The sequence below is a fragment of the Bombina bombina genome, chromosome 7 (assembly GCF_027579735.1).
Source record: "Bombina bombina isolate aBomBom1 chromosome 7, aBomBom1.pri, whole genome shotgun sequence".
NCBI classification, from domain to species: Eukaryota; Metazoa; Chordata; class Amphibia; order Anura; family Bombinatoridae; genus Bombina; species Bombina bombina.
In genome coordinates, this window is record NC_069505.1 from 93,964,308 (window position 1) to 93,987,107 (window position 22,800).

The 22,800-nt window shown below is 36.6% G+C and overlaps 1 protein-coding gene across 1 annotated transcript in view; it reads left to right on the forward strand.

Annotated features, from left to right (window-relative positions):
• The window catches only part of LRRC56 (leucine rich repeat containing 56), a 93,771-nt gene that overhangs the window by 21,608 nt on the left and 49,363 nt on the right, over positions 1 to 22,800 (forward strand). The window contains exons 4-5 of the mRNA XM_053689289.1: positions 15,203 to 15,299; positions 21,363 to 21,560. Coding sequence (XP_053545264.1) covers positions 15,203 to 15,299; positions 21,363 to 21,560 — 295 coding nt within the window. The remainder of the gene's footprint in view (positions 1 to 15,202; positions 15,300 to 21,362; positions 21,561 to 22,800) is intronic.

Here is a 22,800-nt window from a genome sequence, read left to right on the forward strand (position 1 = left end):
GTGTAGCTTTCCCCCTCCAAACACCAACCTCTAACCCCCTCCCAGATCCCTTAGATCATTTTTATTTTAAATTTATATCCCCCTCTGTCCCACTTTTCCTTTAACGTTTTTCTGTAGTGTAACCGTTCCTACCTGCTTCCTCCCCATTCACGCGCCCGCCCCTGCCCCCCGTGCATGAGCGCCCCCGACTACCCCGCCCATGATCCCGCCCCATCTGCTTCACAGAAGGCATTAATGGCCGCCCACCCGCCTCCCACGTCGGTTCACACCCACCAACGATTGCTGCCATCGATGGCCGATGCACACACAACTCAGTTTCACAAACGTTGCCTCCTATGGAGGTGGTGAAGTAAGTTTGTGCTTGACTTTTTGTTTTTCTTCTATGCAGGGGCGGTTCTACAGGGGCGCCTACAGGGGCCGGTGCCCCTGTAAAAATGTCCCTGCCCCCCCCCTGTGGCCCCCCCTGAGCTGAAATAATAATATACTGTACACATATTTATTACATATAATAATATACATACAGGCCCCAGGGTCCGCCGCTGCCCAAATATGTAGCTTTAAAAAATATATATATATATTTTGACAGGTCACAGGCGGCTTACCACCGAGCAGTCACGTGACCGGCTTTTCTGTCTGTGTTATTGCACATGGCTTGAGGGAGTCACGCACGTGATCTCCCAGTGGCAGACGGTTAGGTGATAAGTGCGACAGCTGGGCTTGGAGACTCGGACTCACTGATCGGTGCGGTCTGCGGTGGGACTGGGGAGCCTAACTCAGGTAGGAGTGGACTGACTGTCTCAAACAAGAAAGTATAGTAAGCAGGAAAACAAAAACATAGATCGTTAGATAGACGTTATGTTAACACTTAACAGCTAGAACAGACAGGCAGGAGAGGGCAGACATCTAATTAATTAGCTCTGGTGTCGGTTAAGTTTTACTCCCCCTGAGTCCCACATAACGACCGTTTCCTGTGTCAGGCTACATATTGTTCAATTTCTGCCCTATGATGAGTCCTTCCTTTGTGTGTGTCTGAGTGATTTGTGAGCAGTGGCGGTTCTACAGGGGGGCCTTGTGAGACAATTACAGTCAAGAATCCTATTAGGATATGAAATATGCCATAGATGGACAGTCCTATTCAAACTGTTTAAATATTTGCTGTGCTACAGTCTAACCTTATGTAAACATATATACTGCTCTGATGATAACATATACACTGCCTTAACATCTTAACTTCTGCTTGTCTTCATGGGGCTCTATAAGTTTAGTGGCAGGCTTGCTTATTTGGCTACTATATTAGATGTGAGAGAGATAAGGTTGATGATCATTTTATTAATATTACTGAGCTACTGAGCAATGTTATATATAGTAATGTTGCAGCACTCATGCAGTAGTTCCCATGCATAGTGATATAGTTTTATATTTAATGCATCAAAATAAGTTGCCTAGAATTATGTTGCCTTATATATTACAGGGCACAATAAATGTCTGCAAAACTCTCTATAGAAATAGGTATGTGCCTATAAACTAAAGTCATCATATCTATCTGCATGAAAGTAATTGTTATGTTACACAATGACCATAAAAAACATAAGCATCAGGCAGATAAATAATATAGTGTGCTGGTTTTGTTTGTCTGCTGCAAGCTCTGTGAGTGTAGTACAGTACTGTATGCCCTCCCCAGCCTGAAAGACTATGCAGAACCACAGGCTGCATGTACACTGTGTATAAGGTGTGTGTGTTTCTGTACAAAATAGACATTTGTATGATTTTAATGTAAAGCATAATTAAAGTATTTAATGTTTAGATATAATTTGTTTCGTTTTTTTAATGTGCCCCTCTGATTAAACACTGGCCCCACCTTGGCCCCCCCAGTAAAATTTGTCTAGAACCACCACTGCTTCTATGATAAGCGCCTCTAAGCATTCTGAAGCCCAATTCCTCTCAGAGTACAGTGTTTGTCAGAGGGATGAGAAGAGAGTATCACCTGTTGTTTTTATGGTTTCTCTCACGGGAAATCTTTTCAAGGGTTCTCTGTTATCGGTCGTAGGGATTCATCTCCTACCTCCCTTTTCAGATCGACGATATACTCTTATACCATTACCTCTGCTGATAGTTTTCAGTACCGGTTTGGCTATCTGCTATATGTGGATGGGTGTCTTTCGGTAAGTATGTATCATAATTTAAGACACTCTCAGCTATGGTTGGCGCTTTATGTATTTATATAAAGTTCTAACTATATGTGTTTACTTATATTTGCCATGAGTCAGGTCTATCTATATTTCCCTTTGCAGTCTAGCAGCTTCAGTATGGGAATCATGTTTTAGGAAGTTATTTTTTTAATATTTTCTTACTTGGGGTTTAGTCTTTTTTCCAATTTGACTTGTTTCTTTAAAATTCACAGGCAAATTTAGGCTCGCGAGGGGGCAAAATGCTGTTATTTATTGCATCATTTTTGGCGCGAATGTGCGTCTATGATGACGCAAGTTTGTCATTTCCTGCGTCTTAGGTGACGCCATGTAGTTTGGTGCAAAGTTGTGTCTGTTATGACGCAAGTTGTGTCATTTCCGGATGTTTGTTGACGCCAAAAAAAAATTATACTTCCTTTTGCATTGTGCGTCATACTTTGCACCAAAAATTTTTGGTTTTATTTTACCCCACTTCCTATATGCTCCTTGCCTTCTTTATGCTCAGAGGGCTATGCTATTTGCTTTTTTGCCTATTTTAGCATTTGCTTTTTCCCCCAGTCCTGAAACTGCTATATGAGGAAATAAGATGTTTTTTTTGTTTAAATGTTATTTTTTCTTTTACATTTTACAAGATGTCTCAATCTGATTCTGTCTCAGAAGCTGCTGTAGGAACCCTGCTTTCTGAACACAGTGTATCTGTTGTACGTAGATATGTGCATGATCGAAAAATTCGTTTCAGATCGATTCAGAGTTTTTCGAATTTCGTTTCGGATCGATTCGAATTCGGAAAACTTTGAATGAATTCGTTTCGGATTCGAAAAAATTCGGCTGGATTCGATTCGGTTCGGAAATTCAGAATTTCGGTATGTGTGCTGTGTATTAGACTAGTATTATGTACTGTATATTAGGTGTAACCCATAGCAGAGTGATATAACCTAATATACTGTACAATACTAGTGTAATCCATGGCCATCCGAATTTACCGAATAAATCCGAACTAATTCGGATTTATTCGGTAAATTCGGCAGTTTTTTAATTCGGAAATTCGGATCGATCCGAATCTCCGAATCTGCCAAATTTTCCGAATTTCCGAATCGATCCGAAACGAATTGCACATGTCTAGTTGTAAAATAGCTGAGATTATATCTTCGGCTATAGTGTGTAACAGTTGTCATGATAAGCTTTTGCATGCAGAAAATGTTTCTATTAGTACTAGTACAGTATCTATTGTTCCTTCAACATCTAATGTACATGATATCCCTGTTGATATGAAAAATTATATTGCTGATACGATACAGAAGGCTATGTCTGCTATTCCACCTTCTAATAAACGTAAAAGGTCTTTGAAAACTTCTCATACTACTGATGAATTTTGTAATGACCAACAACATACTGATATATCCACTTCTGATGAGGATCTCTCTGACTCAGAAGATCCTGCTTCAGACATTGACATTGATAAATCAACTTATCTTTTTAAGATTTGAGTATATTCGTTCTTTGTTGAAAGAAGTATTGATTACTTTGGAAATTGAGGAATCTGGTCCTCTTGATAACAAATCCAGTAAACGTTTAAATTCTGTTTATAAACCTTGTGTGATTACTCCTGAGGTTTTCCTGTTCCTGATGCTATTTCTGATGTGATTGCTAAGGAATGGTCTAAGCCTGGTACTTCTTTTGTTCCTTCTTCTAGGTTTAAAAGGTTGAACCCTTTGCCAGTGGCTAATTTAGAGTTTTGGGGAAAAGTCCCTAAGGTTGATAGGGCTATTTCTACTCTTGCCAAGCATACTTCTATTCCTATGGAACAATACAAAAGGTGAAGAAGGTAGCACTCTCAGTGTAAGGAAAACACCTTTATTAGAGCAACGTTTCGGGGCTGTCTGCCCCTTTCTCATGCTATTCCTATGGAAGATAGTACTTCTTTTAAGGATCCTTTAGATAGGAAAATTGAATCTTATCTTAGGAAAGCTTATTTACATTCTGGCTATATTCTCAGGCCTGCCATTTCTATGGCTGATATTACGGCTGCATCAAACTTTTGGTTGGATAGCTTAGCACAACGGGAAAAATATTCTGATTTGTCTAGCATTTTTCCTTTGCTTCAATATGCTAATCATTTTCTCTGTGATGCTATTTTTTATATCATTAAGATTGATGTTAAAAATATGTCTTTCGCTATTTTAGCTAGAAGAGCTTTATGGCTCAAGTTATGGAATGCTGACATGGTATCTAAATCTAGGTTACTATCTCTATCATTCCAGGGTAATAATTTGTTTGGTTCTCAGTTGGATTCTATTATTTCCACTATTACTGGGGGGAAGGGAGTTTTTTTGCCCCAGGATAAAAAATCTAAGGGTAAAACTAGAGCTTCTAATCGGTTTCGTTCCTTTCGTCAGAATAGAGAACAGAAAACCACTCCTTCCCCTAAGGACTCTGGCTCCAATTGGAAGCCATCTTTGAGTTGGAATAAATCCAAGCCTTTTAAGAAACCAAAGTCAGCCCCCAAAACTGCATGAAGGTGCAGCCCTTAATCCAGTTCTACTGGTGGGGGGCAGATTGAAATTATTTCAAGACGTTTGGGCAGGTTTCATTCAGAATCATTGGATTCAGAATATTGTCTCTCAAGGGTATCAAATAGGTTTCAGAATAAGACCCACTGTGAGAAGGTTTTTTCTCTCTCACATTCCAACAAATTCTGTGAAATCTCAGGCCTTTCTGAAATGTGTTTCAGATCTGTAGCTTTCAGGGGTAATTGTACCAGTTCCACTTCTAGAACAGGGTTTGGGTTTTTATTCAAATCTATTCATTGTCCCGAAGAAGGAAAATGTATTCAGACCAGTTCTGGATCTGAATTTTTTTTATCACTTTTTAAGGGTCCCAACTTTCAAGATGGTGACTATAAGGACTATTCTGCCTTTTGTTCAGCGAGGTTATTATATGTCCACAATAGACTTAAAGGATGCATCTCTTCACATTCCGATTCATCCAGACCACTATTGGTTTCTGAGATTCTCTTTTCTAGACAAGCATTACCAATTTGTCGCTCTTCCATTTCGCCTAACGACAGCTCCAAGAATCTTTTCCAAGGTTCTAGGTGCCCTTCTATCTGTAATCAGAGAGCAGGATATTGTGGGGTTTCCTTATTTGGACGATATCTTGGTACTGGCTCAATCTTTTAATTTAGCAGAATCTCACACGAATCGACTTGTGTTGTTTCTTCAAAGACATGGTTGGAGGATCAATTAACCAAAGAGTTTCTTGATTCCTCAGACAAGGGTAACCTTTTTTGGTTTCCAGATAGATTCAGTGTCCATGACTCTGTCCTTAACAGACAAGAGACAAATGAAATTGGTTTCAGCTTGTTGAAACCTTCAGTTTCAATCATTTCCTTCAGTGGCTATGTGCATGGAAGTTTTAGGTCTCATGACTGCAGCATCGGACGTGATCCCCTTTGCTCGTTTTCATATGAGACCTCTGCAGCTTTACATGCTGAATCAATGGTGCAGGGATGATACTCAGATATCACAATTAATATTCTTAAATCCCAACACTCAACTCTCTCTGACTTGGTGGTTAAACCATCATCTTATTGTTCAAGGGGCCTCCTTCGTTCATCCTTCCTGGACTGTAAATTCAACAGATGCAAGTCTCACAGGTTGTGAAGCTGTCTGGGGGTCTCTGACAGCACAAGGGGTTTGGAATCCTCAAGAGGCAAGGTTACCAATAAATATTTTAGATCTCTGTGCTATTTTCAGGGCTCTTCAGGCTTGGCCACTACTAAAGAGAGAATCATTCATTTGTTTTCAGACAAACATTATCACAACTGTGGCATATGTCAATCATCAGGGTGGGACTTGCAGTCCTTTAGTGATGAAAGAAGTATCTTGAATACTTTCTTGGGCAGAATTCAATTCTAACAACATTAGTAGGGAAATTGTTGTTCCTTTCTTGTGTCCTAATCCTAAGAATACACTTGAAAGATCTTAACATTCTTTGGATGTTGCAAGAGCCTTGAAATATTATGTTGAAGCTACTAAAGATTTCCGGAAGACTTCTAGTCTATTTGTTGTTTTTTCTGGTCCTAGGAAAGGTCAGAAAGCCTCTGCCAATTCTTTGACATCTTGGTTAAAGCTTTTGATTCAGAAGGCTTATTTGGAAGCGGGGCAGTCTCTGTCTCAGAGAATTACAGCTCATTCTACTAGATCAGTCACCACTTCTTGGGCTTTTAAGAATGAAGCTTCGGTTGATCAGATTTGCAAAGCAGCAACTTGGTCTTCTTTGCATATATTTACTAAATTTTACCATTTTGATGTATTTGCTTCTTCTGAAGCAGTCTTTGGTAGAAAAGTTCTTCAGGCAGCTGTCTCAATTTGATTCTTCTGTTTATGATTTAAGTTTTTTTCTTGAAATTTATGAGAAAGACTTATTTTTTTGTGTGGATTTAATTTTTTTCAGCGGAAATAGCTGTTTTTATTTTATCCCTCCCTCTCTAGTGACTCTTCTGTGGTAACATAGTAACATAGTAACATAGTAGATAAGGTTGAAAAAAGACTGAAGTCCATCGAGTTCAACCTATACAAATCTAAAATACTTACAAAAAGCTCCAGTTAAGCTTAAATAACCCCATTAAAATGTGACCCATTTAATACTAGCAATCATATCCATGAATTTTGTTTATATACAGAAATTTATCCAGACTATTTTTAAATGTATCTATGGTATTGGCATTCACTACCTCCTTTGGTAATGAGTTCCACAATTTTATTGCTCTTACAGTGAAAAAACGTTTCCGTTGCAGGAGATTAAATCTCCTTTCCTCCAACCTTAAATTATGACCTCTTGTCAGAACCAATTTTCTTGGAATAAAAAGAGCTTCTGCCATCTCTGTATATGGGCCTTGAATATATTTATATAAAGTAATCATGTCACCTCTCAAGCGCCTTTTTTCTAAAGAGAACAGACCCAGTTTGGCTAGCCTCTCCTCATAGGTTAATTTCTCCAATCCCCTTATTAGCTTTGTGGCCCTTCTCTGAACTTTTTCTAGTTCTGCAATATCTTTTTTAGCAATCGGTCCCCAGAACTGCACTCCAAACTCAAGGTGAGGTCTTACCAGGGCTTTATATAATGACAGAATTATGGTTTCCTCCCTTGAATCAATGCCTCTTTTAATACACGCTAGTATCTTATTAGCCTTTGAAGCCGCTGCCCTGCATTGTGCACTCATTTTTAGCTTGTTATCTATTACTACTCCCAAATCCCTTTCCTCCTGTGTTTGGCTAAGTCTTGTCCCATTTAAAAAATACATAGCCTGCTTATTTTTACTTCCAAAATGTAGAACCTTACATTTTTCCGTATTAAATCTCATTTTCCATTCACTTGCCCATAGTTCTAATTTTCGCAAATCCCTTTGCAAAGAGAGTTCATCCTGCTCTGACCTAATGACCTTACTTAACTTAGTATCATCTGCAAAAATAGAGATGTCGCTATTTAATCCTTGCTCCAAGTCATTTATAAAAATATTAAAAAGAACAGGGCCCAGTACTGATCCCTGGGGGACGCCACTGATTACCTTTGTCCAATCTGAGTATGATCCATTTACTGCTACTCGTTGCTCCCTATCTTTTATCCAGTTATTTATCCATGAGCTAACATTTTCAGCTATTCCCAGTCCCTTAATTTTGTGCATTAATCTCTCATGTGGCACTGTATCGAATGCCTTTGCAAAATCTAAGTATATCACATCAACTGATTCCCCTTTATCTATATTTTTACTTACTTCCTCGTAGAATCTAATTAGATTAGTTTGACATGATCTATTTCTCCTAAAGCCATGCTGATTAGAACTCATAATCTTGTTTACACGAATATGCTCATCAATATAATCCCTTATAATCCCTTCAAATATCTTCCCCACTATTGATGTCAGACTAACTGGTCTATAGCTTCCTGGATCATCCCTGCTTCCCTTTTTGAAGAGTGGCACCACATCAGCTTTACGCCAATCCTGGGGTACCATGCCTGAGGATAATGAGTCTTGAAAAATTAAGAGTAAAGGTTTGTCTATAACAGTGCTAAGTTCACTTAACACCCTTGGGTGTATTCCATCTGGGCCTGGAGTTTTATTTACCTTAATATTTTTTAGTTTTTTCCTGATATCCTCTAAACAAAACCCAGTTAGTGGTATGGACTGGCATGTTCTATTCTGTTCCAAAGTATCATTCAATGGTTCCTCTCTTGTGTATACTGAAGAAAAAAACTGGTTTAGTACCTCAGCCTTTTCCCTGTCATTATTTATCATGCTACCCCCCACACATTTTAATGTACCTATATTATCCGTCTTAGATTTTTTGCTATTTATGTACTTAAAGAACCTTTTAGGGTTAGACTTAGAATCCTTGGCAATTAATTTTTCATTTTCAATTTTGGCTAATTTGATTGCTTTTTTGCATGCTTTGTTACATTCCTTATAAATATTGTATGCTGAGTCTGTGCTATTTTCTTTTAATAATTTAAATGCCCTACGTTTTTTCCTAATTTCTTTTAACACATTTTTATTTAGCCATAACGGCTTATTTTTTTTATTTTTATTTTTATAACCATATGGTATGTATTGATATGTATATTTATTTAACAAATTTTTAAATATTATCCATTTATCCTCTGTATTTTTATTAGAAAATACATTGTCCCAATTTATATTATTTAATGATTCCCTTAAATCGTTGAATTTTGCTTTCTTGAAATTAAAAGTCTTAGTTAAGCCTTTAAAACACTGCATATGAAAAGAGATTTCAAATGTGACCATGTTATGATCACTGTTACCCAAATGTTCTTTAACTTCTATGTTTGATATTCTATCTGTATTGTTTGATAGCACTAAATCCAATATAGCTTTACTCCTAGTTGGCTCCTCTATTAATTGTGACAAGAAGTTATCCCTGAGAACATTTAAAAATCTATCCCCCTTAGCTGAATTACTAGTTTCATTGGCCCAGTTTATATCAGGGTAGTTAAAATCTCCCATAATTACAGCACTGTTATTAGCAGCCTTACATATTTGGATAAGTAGTTGAGTTTCCTCTGGGTCACTAATGTTGGGAGGCTTGTAGCATGTTCCTAGTAATATTTTTTTAGGATTTTTCCCCCCACTCTTTATTTCAACCCACAGGGTCTCTACATTGTCACTTGTATCATAAATATCTTCCCTTATTGTAGGTTTAAGGTCAGGTTTAATATACATGCAGATTCCTCCACCCCTTTTATTATTCCTGTCCCTCCTAAATAATGTATACCCCTCTAAGTTAACTGCCCAGTCATGTGAATCATCCCACCAAGTTTCAGTTATACTGATAACATCATAGTCCTCTTCTGCAACTAAGAGCGTCAGCTCCCCCATTTTACCTGTCATGCTTCTTGCATTTGTTGTCATACATTTAATTTTCATGTGCTTTCTGCTGCTACTTGGTGTACTTTCCTCTATACTTTCTAATGTGACATTTCTTAAGTCATCCCTTCCTTGAGATATTAATGGAGTGACATATTCAGACACTGATCTCTCTGTTCTATTTTGTTCAAATTGACCCTCCCCCCCTTTGCCTAGTTTAAAAAGTTCTCTAAACGTGCTACCATCCTTTCCCCCAACACACCTGCACCCATGTCATTCAGGTGCAATCCATCCTTACTGTACAATTTGTACCCTAGTGAAAAATCAGCCCAGTGTTCTAAAAAGTCAAACCCCTCATTTTTACACCATGTTTTTAGCCATGAATTAACAGACCTTAGCTCCTTCTGCCTTACTGAGTTAACACACGGCACTGGTAATATCTCAGAAAATATTACTTTGGATGTCCTTGCTTTAAGCTTGCTACCTAACTCCCTGAAGTCATTTTTTAGGACTCTCCATCTCCCACTGATTTCTTCATTAGTACCAATATGCACCATGACTGCAGGATCAGACCCGCATCCCTCTAACAATCTATCAATACGCTCCACAATATGCCTAACACGAGCCCCTGGAAGACAGCAAACTGTTCTATGTAAAGGGTCTGGATGACAAATTACCCTATCAACCTTCCTTATAATAGAGTCTCCTACCACCAACATCTGCCTCTGGCCCTGACTTGTATGCCCCTCTTCCATGACTGAAGGACTGCCCACCATAGTATGCTCCTCTTCCACAGCTAAAGGACTGTTCACTATACTAGGCAACACGGCCCTCTCTGACACTGCCACCCCTGAACTGATATCCCCAACATCTTCACTTAATCTTGCAAATCTATTGGGGTGTACCAGCCCAGAACTGGCCTGTCTCTTCCGCTTACTTCGCCCTCTAACTGTGACCCAGCTACATCCTGGAGTCTCCTCATCTGAATCCTCCCCATTCCCACTGCTGGAACCATTAACAACCAGCTCAGTCCTATCCATTTCCCTTTCAAGTGTCTGAATTTCATGTAGTGTTGCAATTCGTTCCTCCAGATCCCCAATACGAGTTTCTAAAGAGACAATATGCTCGCACTTGCCACAAACATATAATCCCAGAAGCGGCTGCTCCAGTGATGCAAACATGTGGCAAGCTGTACACTGAATGAGATTCTCACACATTCTTAATAAAAGGTTTAACTTAAAAGTATAAAATAAATATATTTCCCCTTGGTTACCCCAAAACCTTGATTGCCTAACTACCTTGGTTAGCTAACTATTATACTTAAACAGACAATGTTACTTTAACAGAGAATCAATACAGCAAGCCTAAAAGAGCAAGCTCACAGAGTAAATGTGCTAAATTTATAGGCTTCCAAGGCCCAAACAGGTGAAAATAATCCCACCCCTAATTACCCACACAGACAGAAAAACAAAAAAAATAAAAAATGGAATGCTAGAAATAAAGTTATTTAGTTATTTCCTTTTTTTAAAATAAAAATGCAACCCTTGCAAAGCAAATAATTTAGAAAATAGCTTGGTTAGCTATAATACTTAGACAATGTTACTTTAACAGAGAATCAATACAGCAAGCCTAAAAGAGCAAGCTCACAGAGTAAATGTGCTAAATTTATAGGCTTCCAAGGCCCAAACAGGTGAAAATAATCCCACCCCTAATTACCCACACAGACAGAAAAAAAAATAAAAAAAAATGGAATGCTAGAAATAAAGTTATTTAGTTATTTCCTTTTTTTAAAATAAAAATGCAACCCTTGCAAAGCAAATAATTTAGAAAATAGCTTGGTTAGCTATTATACTTAGACAATGTTACTTTAACAGAGAATCAATACAGCAAGCCTAAAAGAGCAAGCTCACAGAGTAAATGTGCTAAATTTATAGGCTTCCAAGGCCCAAACAGGTGAAAATAATCCCACCCCTAATTACCCACACAGACAGAAAAACAAAAAAAATAAAAAATGGAATGCTAGAAATAAAGTTTAGTTATTTCCTTTTTTTAAAATAAAAATGCAACCCTTGCAAAGCAAATAATTTAGAAAATAGCTTGGTTAGCTATAATACTTAGACAATGTTACTTTAACAGAGAATCAATACAGCAAGCCTAAAAGAGCAAGCTCACAGAGTAAATGTGCTAAATTTATAGGCTTCCAAGGCCCAAACAGGTGAAAATAATCCCACCCCTAATTACCCACACAGACAGAAAAAAAAATAAAAAAAAATGGAATGCTAGAAATAAAGTTATTTAGTTATTTCCTTTTTTTAAAATAAAAATGCAACCCTTGCAAAGCAAATAATTTAGAAAATAGCTTGGTTAGCTATTATACTTAGACAATGTTACTTTAACAGAGAATCAATACAGCAAGCCTAAAAGAGGCTGTGGTCTTCCACATCTTGGGTATTTCTATCCCATACGTCACTAGCTCATGGGCTCTTGCCATTTACATGAAAGAAAACATAATTTATGTAGGAACTTACCTGATAAATTCATTTCTTTCATATTGGCAAGAGTCCATGAGGCCCACCCTTTTTATGGTGGTTATGATTTTTGTATAAAAGCACAATTATATTTCCAGTTCCTCTTTTTGTATGCTTTTTTACTCCTTATTTTATCTCCTCACTACTTGACTATTCATTAAACTGAGTTGTGGGTGTGGTGAGGGGTGTATTTATAGGCATTTTGAGGTTTGGGAAACTTTTCCCCTCCTAGTAGGAATGTATATCCCATATGTCACAAGCTCATGGACTCTTGCCAATTACATGAAAGAAACTTTCATTATAGGTGGGGATACCACAGGCTAAATTGGCTATTTCAAATGGCAAAATAATAGTAAAGGAGCTACTTGTAATATGAAAGAAATTAATTTATCAGGTAAGTTATTACATAAATGATGTTTTTAAACAACTTTCCATTTCTCTTGGAATCCTTTGTTGAAGGAGCAGCAATGCACTACTGGGAGCTAGCTGGTTACTTCAGGTGAGCCAGTGACAAGAGGCATATATGTGCAGCAGCCAATCAGCAGCTAGCTCCCTGTGGTGCATTGCTGCTCCTGAGCCTACCTCTGTATGCTGTTCAACAAAGGATACCAGGAAAATTAAGCAAATTAGATAATAGAAGTAAAATGGAACATTTAAAAAAAAAAATGGATGGTGCATCTGAATCATAAAAGGAAAATTGGGGGTTTAAAGGCTGGTTGTGTTTCTTCAGTCCAACTGATGCTTCAGATTAGTGAAAAGAAAAAGTATCTTGATGAAATCTTAAATTAACCTGCAATATGACTGAGAAATGTCCATTTAAAAAGTGTTGTAATTGATGATTTCTTTATAAAATCAGAACTATAGAAACAAGGAAGAACCAATTTACACTACAATATGAGTTGCAAGAGCAAGCAACAAGAAAAAGAGTGCTAGACCCTTAATTTGAATTATAGCTCAGATATATGAACATGAGAGTGTATTAAAACAAGGTGAATTGAATGTAATAATTTATCATCTCACTTTATTAAACAGAATTAAGACACATAAATATTGAAAGCACTTGAACTCAACCACACAATAAATGAGGTGATGTGTGATAATATCTGATTAAGTAAGGTAGATTGTAATAAAAAACACACTAGCTTAATACAGCATATATAGGGTTAAAGATAAATTATGACTGTAGTCAGAGTCAGATACTGGGATAAGTATCAATTGTCATAAGCATAAACCCCAGCCATATACCATATGTTAGATTCAAAATAATGGCCTCATGCTTATATTAGTGTCATATAGCATAGGTTTACTGAATGTGTTCATTGAGTGTATAATGATGAAGGCGTGCCTAGATTCCAGTTATATCATTTACAACGTATTTAGGGAATCTAAGAAGGCTAGGAAGATAACACTACAACGGAATAGTTACATAGATACATTTCACATTACTCCAAAAATTAGAGCGTATAGATCAAACCTAAAGGTACACAGTCACCCAATCATCCCTACGGTGTATCCTCAACTATACTCCTTCTATAGCAGGAGTTGAATTAAGATTTATCTTGCCCTTAACTAGAGAAAATATCATATGTCTTAAAGGGACAGTCTACACCAGAATATTTATTGTTTTAAAAGATAGATAATCCCTTTATAACCCATCCCCTAGTTTTGCATAACCAACATAGTTATATTAATACACTTTTTACCGCTTTGATTATCTTGTACCTAAGCCTCTGAAAACTGCCCCCCTTATTTCAGTTCTTTTGACAGACTTGCATTGTAGCCAATCAGTGCAGGCTCCTAGGAACTCCACGTGCGTGAGCACAGTGTTATCTATATGAAACACATGAACTAACTCCCACTAGTGGTGAAAAACTGTCAAAATGCCCTGAGCTAGGAGGCGGCCTTCAAGGACTTAGAAATTAGCATATGAACATCCTAGATTTAGCTTTCAACTAAGAATACCAAGAGAACAAAGCAAAATTGGTGATAGAAGTAAATTTGAAAATTGTTTAAAATGACATGCCCTATCTGAATAATGAAAGTTTGTTTTGGACTAGACTGTCCCTTTAAGCAGAAAGTCAAAAGTCTCCTGATTGTTGCAATCACTATCAGATTAATTAAACCACATACATAAATCGCACTCATGCAGTTAGCGTAAGCTCGTTAAAAATAGAGAGTCAATGCTCTCAGAAGCCAGTCCTGAGAGCATTGTCTCTATTTTTAACCAGCTTACCTAAGAGTGACATCTGCTTGGATAGCTCTGAAGAACTTTGGCTTCTATTCTGTCTCAGTTTTTTTGTAATATTCTGGTAAATTGGAAGCCTTTTGCAAGGTCCAAACCCTCATATTGCAAGGCAGACAGGCAACAGGGCAGGCAGCACAGGTTCAAAGACAATGCGGACAAAAGGTCAAGACAATAAAATGCAAAACTCAAAAAAGGCACCAAAAGTTTAATGTGCATCTCAATGCATGCTCCAACAACACACAACAGCATTCAGTCATTTAAATGTAGGCTTCAATTCAAACTTTTACTAAAAAATACTAAATGATGCTCACATGAGCAAGCATACACATGTTTCTGCGCCATCTGGAGTATTGCCCAACTACGTGATGTGGGTAGGTACACAGTAGTCAGTACCTAGGGCCTGATAGAGAGATGCTCTAAGACGTCTCGTCAGTACGGAGAGGTCACTCAAAAAACTTTAGAAAAACAAATTTTACCTTGGGATATATTTATCTCACTATGTAGGGTTCTGTATGTGAAGGAGAGATTCCTATATTACAAGATTAGGTCTAAAACAAAATCCCAAAGATTTTGTTTGATTTCTCTTCGTGGTGGCGAGTTTGTGATCACCAGCCCTTTAAGAGAGTAATTGAAAATTCACTTTTAAAAATCTCTCTAACCAACCCCTGGGAGGGTAATTTATTTGGCAGCTTCATGTTTACATAGCCAGTACTTAACGCTGAAATATGCAGTATAAGTGGGGATACAACAGGCAAAAACAGCTGTTTCAAATGACAAAATAAAGGTAAATTTAAGGTTGAAGTAGAAATTGGTCTTATGAAAGATTCCCAAATGCTTTATTTTTATTTGCTGATTCCAGAGATCTTGGTACATCGCTGTCACAGCTGCAGGTGCTATGGTTGGCTCGATGCGGCCTTTCAGATCTTGATGGTATATCTTCTCTATGCTCCCTAAAGGTAAATGATCGAAATATTTAATTTGATTGTATTATTTTTAATCTGAATAAGTATTTAAACTTTTTTAGTTACCAGCTCCTACTGAGCATGTGCAAGAATAAGTGTGTATGCATTTGTGAATAGCTGATGGCTGTCACATGGTACAGGGGGAGTGGAAAAAGACATAACTTTTAAAATTGTCAGACATAAAATCTACTACTCATTTGAAGTTCAGACTAAGTGCTATTGCATTGTCTTGTTATCTTGCATTTGTTGATTATGCAAATCTACTGTGTTGACTGGTCCTTTAATGATGGTGTGGGGGCCTGTTCCGGAGGAAAAATGGCCCTAAGAAAGGTTGGGGGTGAGGGCAGGGCGGATGGTGGTGGCTGGGGCCGATCTTCGAAGATTTCCCAGTCCAGCCCTGATTGTGATGGCAAACCGCTAATAGTTTACTGAAACAATTTTATTTATTTATTCCATTCCAATTAATTAATACATATAATATTTTATTTATTTATTCCATTCCAATTAATTAATACATATAATATTTTATGTATTTATTCCATTCCAATTAATTAATACATATAATATTTTATTTATTTATTCCATTCCAATTAATTAATACATATAATATTTTATTTATTTATTCCATTCCAATTAATGCATATAATATTTTATTTATTTATTCCATTCCAATTAATACATATAATATTTTATTTATTTATTCCATTCCAATTAATTAATACATATAATATTTTATGTATTTATTCCATTCTAGTTAATTAATACATATAATATTTTATTTATTTATTCCATTCCAATTAGTTAATACATATAATTACAGAGTAGGCTATTTCATACATTTCTATCTTCTTTTGATATACTCTATAGTTCATTATACATTTCCATATCCTACTTTCTTTATACATTAAAAAACAACCATTTATCTCATAATTATTACTCTTTACTCTTCTTTAAAAGCAAGCAATAAATCCAAACTTCCCTTCCTTCCTATTTATATTGGAATTATATTTTCCATTAAAGTAAATAATCATCAAATGCATGATAACAAGACAATGCAATTGCATTTAGTCTGAACTTCAAATAAGAAGTAGATTTTTTCCTGACAAACAGCAAAATGATGTCTATTTCCACTCCCCCTGTGTCATGTGACAGCTATCAGCCAATCACAAATGCATATACGTATATTCTTGCACATGCTCTACCCTCTACCCATTTGATCCCTATAATTGTTTTGTTGTACTCCCCCTTTGTTTATAGCGCTGTGGAATCAGTTGGCGCTCTACAAATAACCGATAATAATAATAATAATAATAATAATAATAACATGCTCCGTAGGAGCTGGTCACTCAAAAAGTGTAAATATGGAAAGACTTTGCACATTTTGTTAATGGAAGTAAATTTGAAAGTTGTTTAAAATTGTATACTCTATCTGAATCATGAAAGTTACATTTTGACTTGTGTGTACTTCTATTGTTTAATTTGCTTCATTCTCTTGTTATCCTTTGTTGAAGCAGCAGTAATGCACTACTGGCAGCTGGCTAAAAGTCAATGACAAAAGGCATATATGTGCAGCCACCAATCGGCAATTTCTGAGCCTACCTAGGTATTCTTTTCAACAAAGAATACAAAGAGTATGAAACAAATTAGATAAAAATAAATTGGAAAATTGTATTCTCTATATGAATCATAAAAAAAATGGTTTCATATCCCTTTAAGTTACCTTGATCCTCCCCTTTTACTAATAATGATATGTCCAGAACAGAAAATGATAGATTAATCTTACAGTTCTTCTTCAACCAATAATGAATCTTAAACCAACATTTTTAAATTATTTGGACTTTTAATAAAACCAATTATTATATCCGCTTTTTTTGAAATATACATTTTTTACAAAAATCTACCTTTGAATTTTTCCACTTATACATCACTAATGGAGTTAAATACAATAGAGTAATTATAAATGTGGTTAACACCAGCTTGACAGCAATGTAGCTTTTTCTGCCCTTTTTGCACTCTGTTATAGAGAATTGATTCAGAAGTTATAATCTAATAAGATTGTTTATCATTTAATAGCTGTGTTCTTTAAATGTGGTAAGCATTTCTGATGATTAATACATTTATATAACAGGGCGCTGCATGTAATGCCATACCCATAAAAATAAATAAATGGTAATAAATTATCCAATTTTCTCCCTTCAAATATAGTTTCACTCAAGAGCTGGCAATAATGCCTTATTTGTAGAAACATATAAAACTGGTTATTCAAACAATTATATTTTGCTTTTAAGGGACATTAAAGTGATGGTAAATTGAGTGCAATTTGAAGGTAAAATCTAATTACTCAAGTCTCTATCATCTAAATCGCTAGTTTTTTATTTATTTTAAACTCAAAGTTTAAAAAAAATTTTTTTTACTTACTGAGCGTTATCGCTCCTTGATCCATCCCCGGGATTGCTTCCTGATCTGTGAATGAGCCGTAGTAGAGAGCGGAACCACTCACTCTCTACGTCATTATATGGACATATCGTTCTTCACAATTCGCTTTGCGCATGCCTTACATTCTTAATACATATTTTCAGATGATCAGTCTGAGATCTAACATGTAGCGCATGCGTGTAGCTAACAAGGGGTGTGTTAGTGAGTTTTACAAATAGTGTGTTTTAGTATATTTACAAATTGTGATGGTTTTTGGAGATTTGATGAATGAAAGTGCATTTAAATTTTGGTTAGCTATACGATCGCATGTTGGAGTTTGCGATAGTTTACCATCACATTAAACACTTTGAGAAAAAAAAATATAAAATGATAAATCGTTTATATAAAAAAACTCTACAATAAAATGTAATTATTTATTTTGTCCCCTTTTCCTGTAATTCCACTCTGAAATTCTGAGTATTTCAGTTCCTGTTAGAAATGAAAGTGCAGAACACTGATATATTCCACACAGCCATTGGCTGCACACTCTAGTGACCTATTTATAACTGTCCCTAATTGGCCACATCAGAGAAGGTAACCTAAGTTACAACATGGCACCTATTTTGTCACCTAATGAAACTTAAAAAAAAGACATCTACATGTTATTCTCAGACTAATCTTTTATTTGAATGCATCATTCTATCTAGCACTTATTTAGTGTTTAATGTCCCTTTAACTAGTCAAAATCATATAGAATGTTTCTATTTGCACTAATTAAAATTGTCTTCTTTATCTGAATCATGAAAAAAAATGTGATTCATGTCCCTTTAAGGGAAGTATCAGTATTGAACAAATAAATATGGTAAAGGTGCAGGGTACCTTCTTTCTGGTGTGTGTGTGTGTCCTATGCGCATTTTTGAGTTGTGGTCACCCCAAAGCAAACATTCGGCTAGATTACGAGTTTTATGGTAAGAGGGGTGCGGTACTAACTTGCACGTTATTGTCACCGCTCACTTACCTACAGCGCTGGTATTAAAGGTTTTCCTAAACCCGGCGTTATCAGGCAAGAAGTGAGCGTAGAGAAAAATTGTGCTCTATACCGCACTCCAATACCAGCGCTGCTTAACCTGGCGGTGAGCTGGTTGTACGTGCTCGTGCACGATTTTCCCATAGACATCAATGGGGAGAGCAGGCTGAAAAAAAGCCTAACACCTGCAATAAACCAGTGTAAAGCTCCGAAACACATTATATGTTTACACCTAACACCCTAACATGAACCCCAAGTCTAAACACCCCTAATCTTACACTTATAAACCCCTAATCTTCCGCCCCTAACATCGCCGCCACCTACCTACATTTATTAACCCCTAATCTGCCGCCCCCAATGTCGTCGCCACTATACTAAAGTTATTAACCCCTAAACCTAAGTCTAACCCTAACACCCACTAACTTAAATAGAATTAAAATAAATCTAAATAAAACCTACTATTAACAACTGAATAATTCCTATTTAAAACTAAATACTTACCTGTAAAATAAACCCTAAGCTAGCTACAATATAACTAATAGTTACATTGTATCTAGCTTAGGTTTTATTTTTATTTTACAGGTAAGTTTGTATTTATTTTAACTAGGTAGAATAGTTAACTAATAGTTATTAACTATTTACTAACTACTTAGCTAAAATAAATACAAATTTACCTGTAAAATAAAACCTAACCTGTCTTACACTAACACCTAACCTTACACTACAATTAAATAAATTACCTAAATTAAATACAATTAACTGAATTAAATACAAATACCTAAATTACAAAAACAAACAAACACTAAATTACACAAAATAAAAAACAAATTACAAGATATTTAAACTAATTACACCTAATCTAATAGCCCTATCAAAATAAAAAAGCCCCCCCAAAATAAAACAAAAAACACTAGCCTAAGCTAAACTACCAATAGCCCTTAAAAGGGCATTTTGCAGAGCATTGCCCCAAAGAAATCAGCTCTTTTACCTGTAAAAAAAAATAATACAAATAACCCCCCAACAGTAAAACCCACCACCCACACAACCAACCCCCCAAATAAAACCCTAACTAAAAAACCTAAGCTCCCCATTGCCCTGAAAAGGGCATTTGGATGGGCATTGCCCTTAAAAGGGCATTTAGCTCTATTGCTGCCCAAACCCTAATCTAAAACTAAAACCCACCCAATAAACCCTTAAAAAAACCTAACACTAACCCCTGAAGATCCACTTACAGTTTTGAAGACCCGACATCCATTGTCAACGAAGCCGGGAGAAGTCCTCAACGAAGTGGCAAGAAATCCTCAACAAAGCTGGGAGAAGTATTCATCCAAGCCAGGAGAAGTGGTCCTCCAGACGGGCAGAAGTCTTCATCCAGACAGCATCTTCTATCTTCATCCATCCGGCGAGGAGTGGGTCCATCTTCAAGACATCTGGCGCGGAGCATCCTTTTCTTACGACGACTCCCGACGAATGAAGGTTCCTTTAAGTGACGTCATCCAAGATGGTGTCCCTTAGATTCCAATTGGCTGATAGAATTCTATCAGCCAATTGGAATTAAGGTTGAAAAAAATCTTATTGGCTGATGCAATCAGCCAATAGGATTGAACTTCATTCCTATTGGCTGATCCAATCAGCCAATAGGATTGAGCTTGCATTCTATTGGCTGTTCACAAATGCGTTACGAATCTTGCAGGATAGGCTATACCGCTCACTTTTTGGCCTCCAAAAAAAAAGCTTGTAATATCGGCGCTATGGAAGTCCAATTGAAAAAAGACTTTACGCAAATTGCGTAAGTTAATTTGCGGTACGGCCAAAAAAGTGTGCGGGACAGCTGTACCTACAAGACTCGTAATAGCAGCGGCAGTGAAAAAGCAGCGTTATGAGCCTTAACGCTGCTTTTTTACTCATAACGCAAAACTCGTAATCTAGCCGATTGTTAGTTCTTTTTTTATGTAGCACCTAAACTGTAGTGCTTTCCATAGGAGGCAAAATAAATATTGCACATCTCAGTAGAATTATCCTTCCATCTGCCCAATAGTGGACCCAGGGTTTTCTAATTTTTCAGAATATAACTTTAAAAGGACAGTGTAATGTGATCTATTTGTTCGCTACATTGTGTTCCAAAGTAATCATTTTATCTGCTGAAGTAAATTTTGTTTACAAATATCTCATTTATTTTTATTTTGCCATTTGAAATAGCTGTTTTTGCCAACTGAAACTCCCACCTATACTGAAATTTTCGACACAGAAGTATTTGTTATTGCAAATCTTTATAAATGAGAAGGTTCAGAGGAAATCACACACACAGTGTTGGGGTAGGAGAGCAGGGTACTAAAATGTTCTTTTAAATTTCTCTCTCTAAATATTAGTCTTTGTGTATTTAAAGATATGACCAGGTCTGCTCTCCCTGAAAGTTCATCTTATTTGATTGGGTTGTGGTTTTTAATTAATAAAACCATCTATTTCATATACAGCCATTTCCCATGTATTTTAAACTTTGTAGCTGGTATAACAAATCATTGCAAACACATTTATTGTAAACCAATTTGACACGGTCCCTTTAACATGCTTTGTATGATTTAGCAGATCCTGACATGTTTTCTCCATCGTTGCAGGAATTGTACCTGGCCTACAACAACCTTAGTGATCTCAGCCAGGTGAGTATGCTGGAACATCTAGAGATCCTGGACTTAGAAGGAAATAATTTGGACAACATCACCGAACTTCAGTACCTAGCCCTGTGCAGCAACCTGACCGTGCTTAGCCTGGAGGGCAACTCAATTTGTACAAAACCCAGTCCTGAGGCAACTGAGGTGATTATTTAATGGTAGCAATATATCATGGTGATTAAGTATTACTTCTGTAATATTGGATATTTATAATTGCTTAAAGGGACAGTTTACCCCCAAACAAATTTTGCCTTTAAATTGTTCCCAATTATCAATTTTACCTGCTGTAGTGTATTAAATTGTTTACAAGTAGCTCCTTTACTATTATTTTGCCATTTGAAATAGCCAATTTAGCCTGTGGTATCCCCACCTATAATGAAAGTTTCTTTCATGTAATTGGCAAGAGTCCATGAGCTAGTGACGTATGGGATATACAATCCTACCAGGAGGGGCAAAGTTTCCCAAACCTCAAAATGCCTATAAATACACCCCTCACCACACCCACAATTCAGTTTAAGGCCGGACCTACTGTCTCAAGGTCCGTTTTTCCATCAGGATCTCAAATCATTAAATTTGAAGGTATGGAAATTGAACGCTTAGTGCTAAGTCATAGAGGTTTCTCTGACTCAGTAATTAATACTATGTTACAAGCTCGTAAATCTGTCTCTAGGAAGATTTATTATCGAGTTTGGAAGACTTACATTTCATGGTGTTCTTCTCATAAATTCTCTTGACATTCTTTTAGAATTCCTAGAATTTTACAGTTTTTGCAGGATGGCTTGGATAAGGGTTTGTCTGCAAGTATTTTGAAGGGACAAATATCTGCTCTTTCTGTTTTATTTCACAGAAAGATTGCTACTCTTCCTGATATTCACTATTTTGTACAGGCTTTAGTTCGTATTAAGCCTGTCATTAAATCAATTTCTCCTCCTTGGAGTCTTAATTTGGTTTTGAGGGCGCTACAGGCTCCTCCATTTGAGCCTATGCATTCTTTGGACATTTAACTACTTTCTTGGAAAGTGTTGTTCCTTTTGGCCATCTCTTCTGCTAGAAGAGTTTCTGAGCTTTCTGCTCTCTCTTGTGAATCTCCTTTTCTGATTTTTCATCAGGATAAGGCGGTTTTGCTGACTTCATTTAAGTTCTTACCTAAGGTTGAGAATTCTAACAACATTAGTAGAGAAATTGTTGTCCCTTCCTTGTGTCCTAATCCTAAGAATTCTTTGGAAAAATCCTTACATTCTTTGGATGTGGTGAGAGCTTTGAAATATTATTTTGAAGCTACTAAAGATTTCAGAAAGACTTCTAGTCTATTTGTTATATTCTATGGTTCTAGGAAAGGTCAGAAGGCTTCTGCTATTACCTTGGCTTCTTGGTTAAAGCTTTT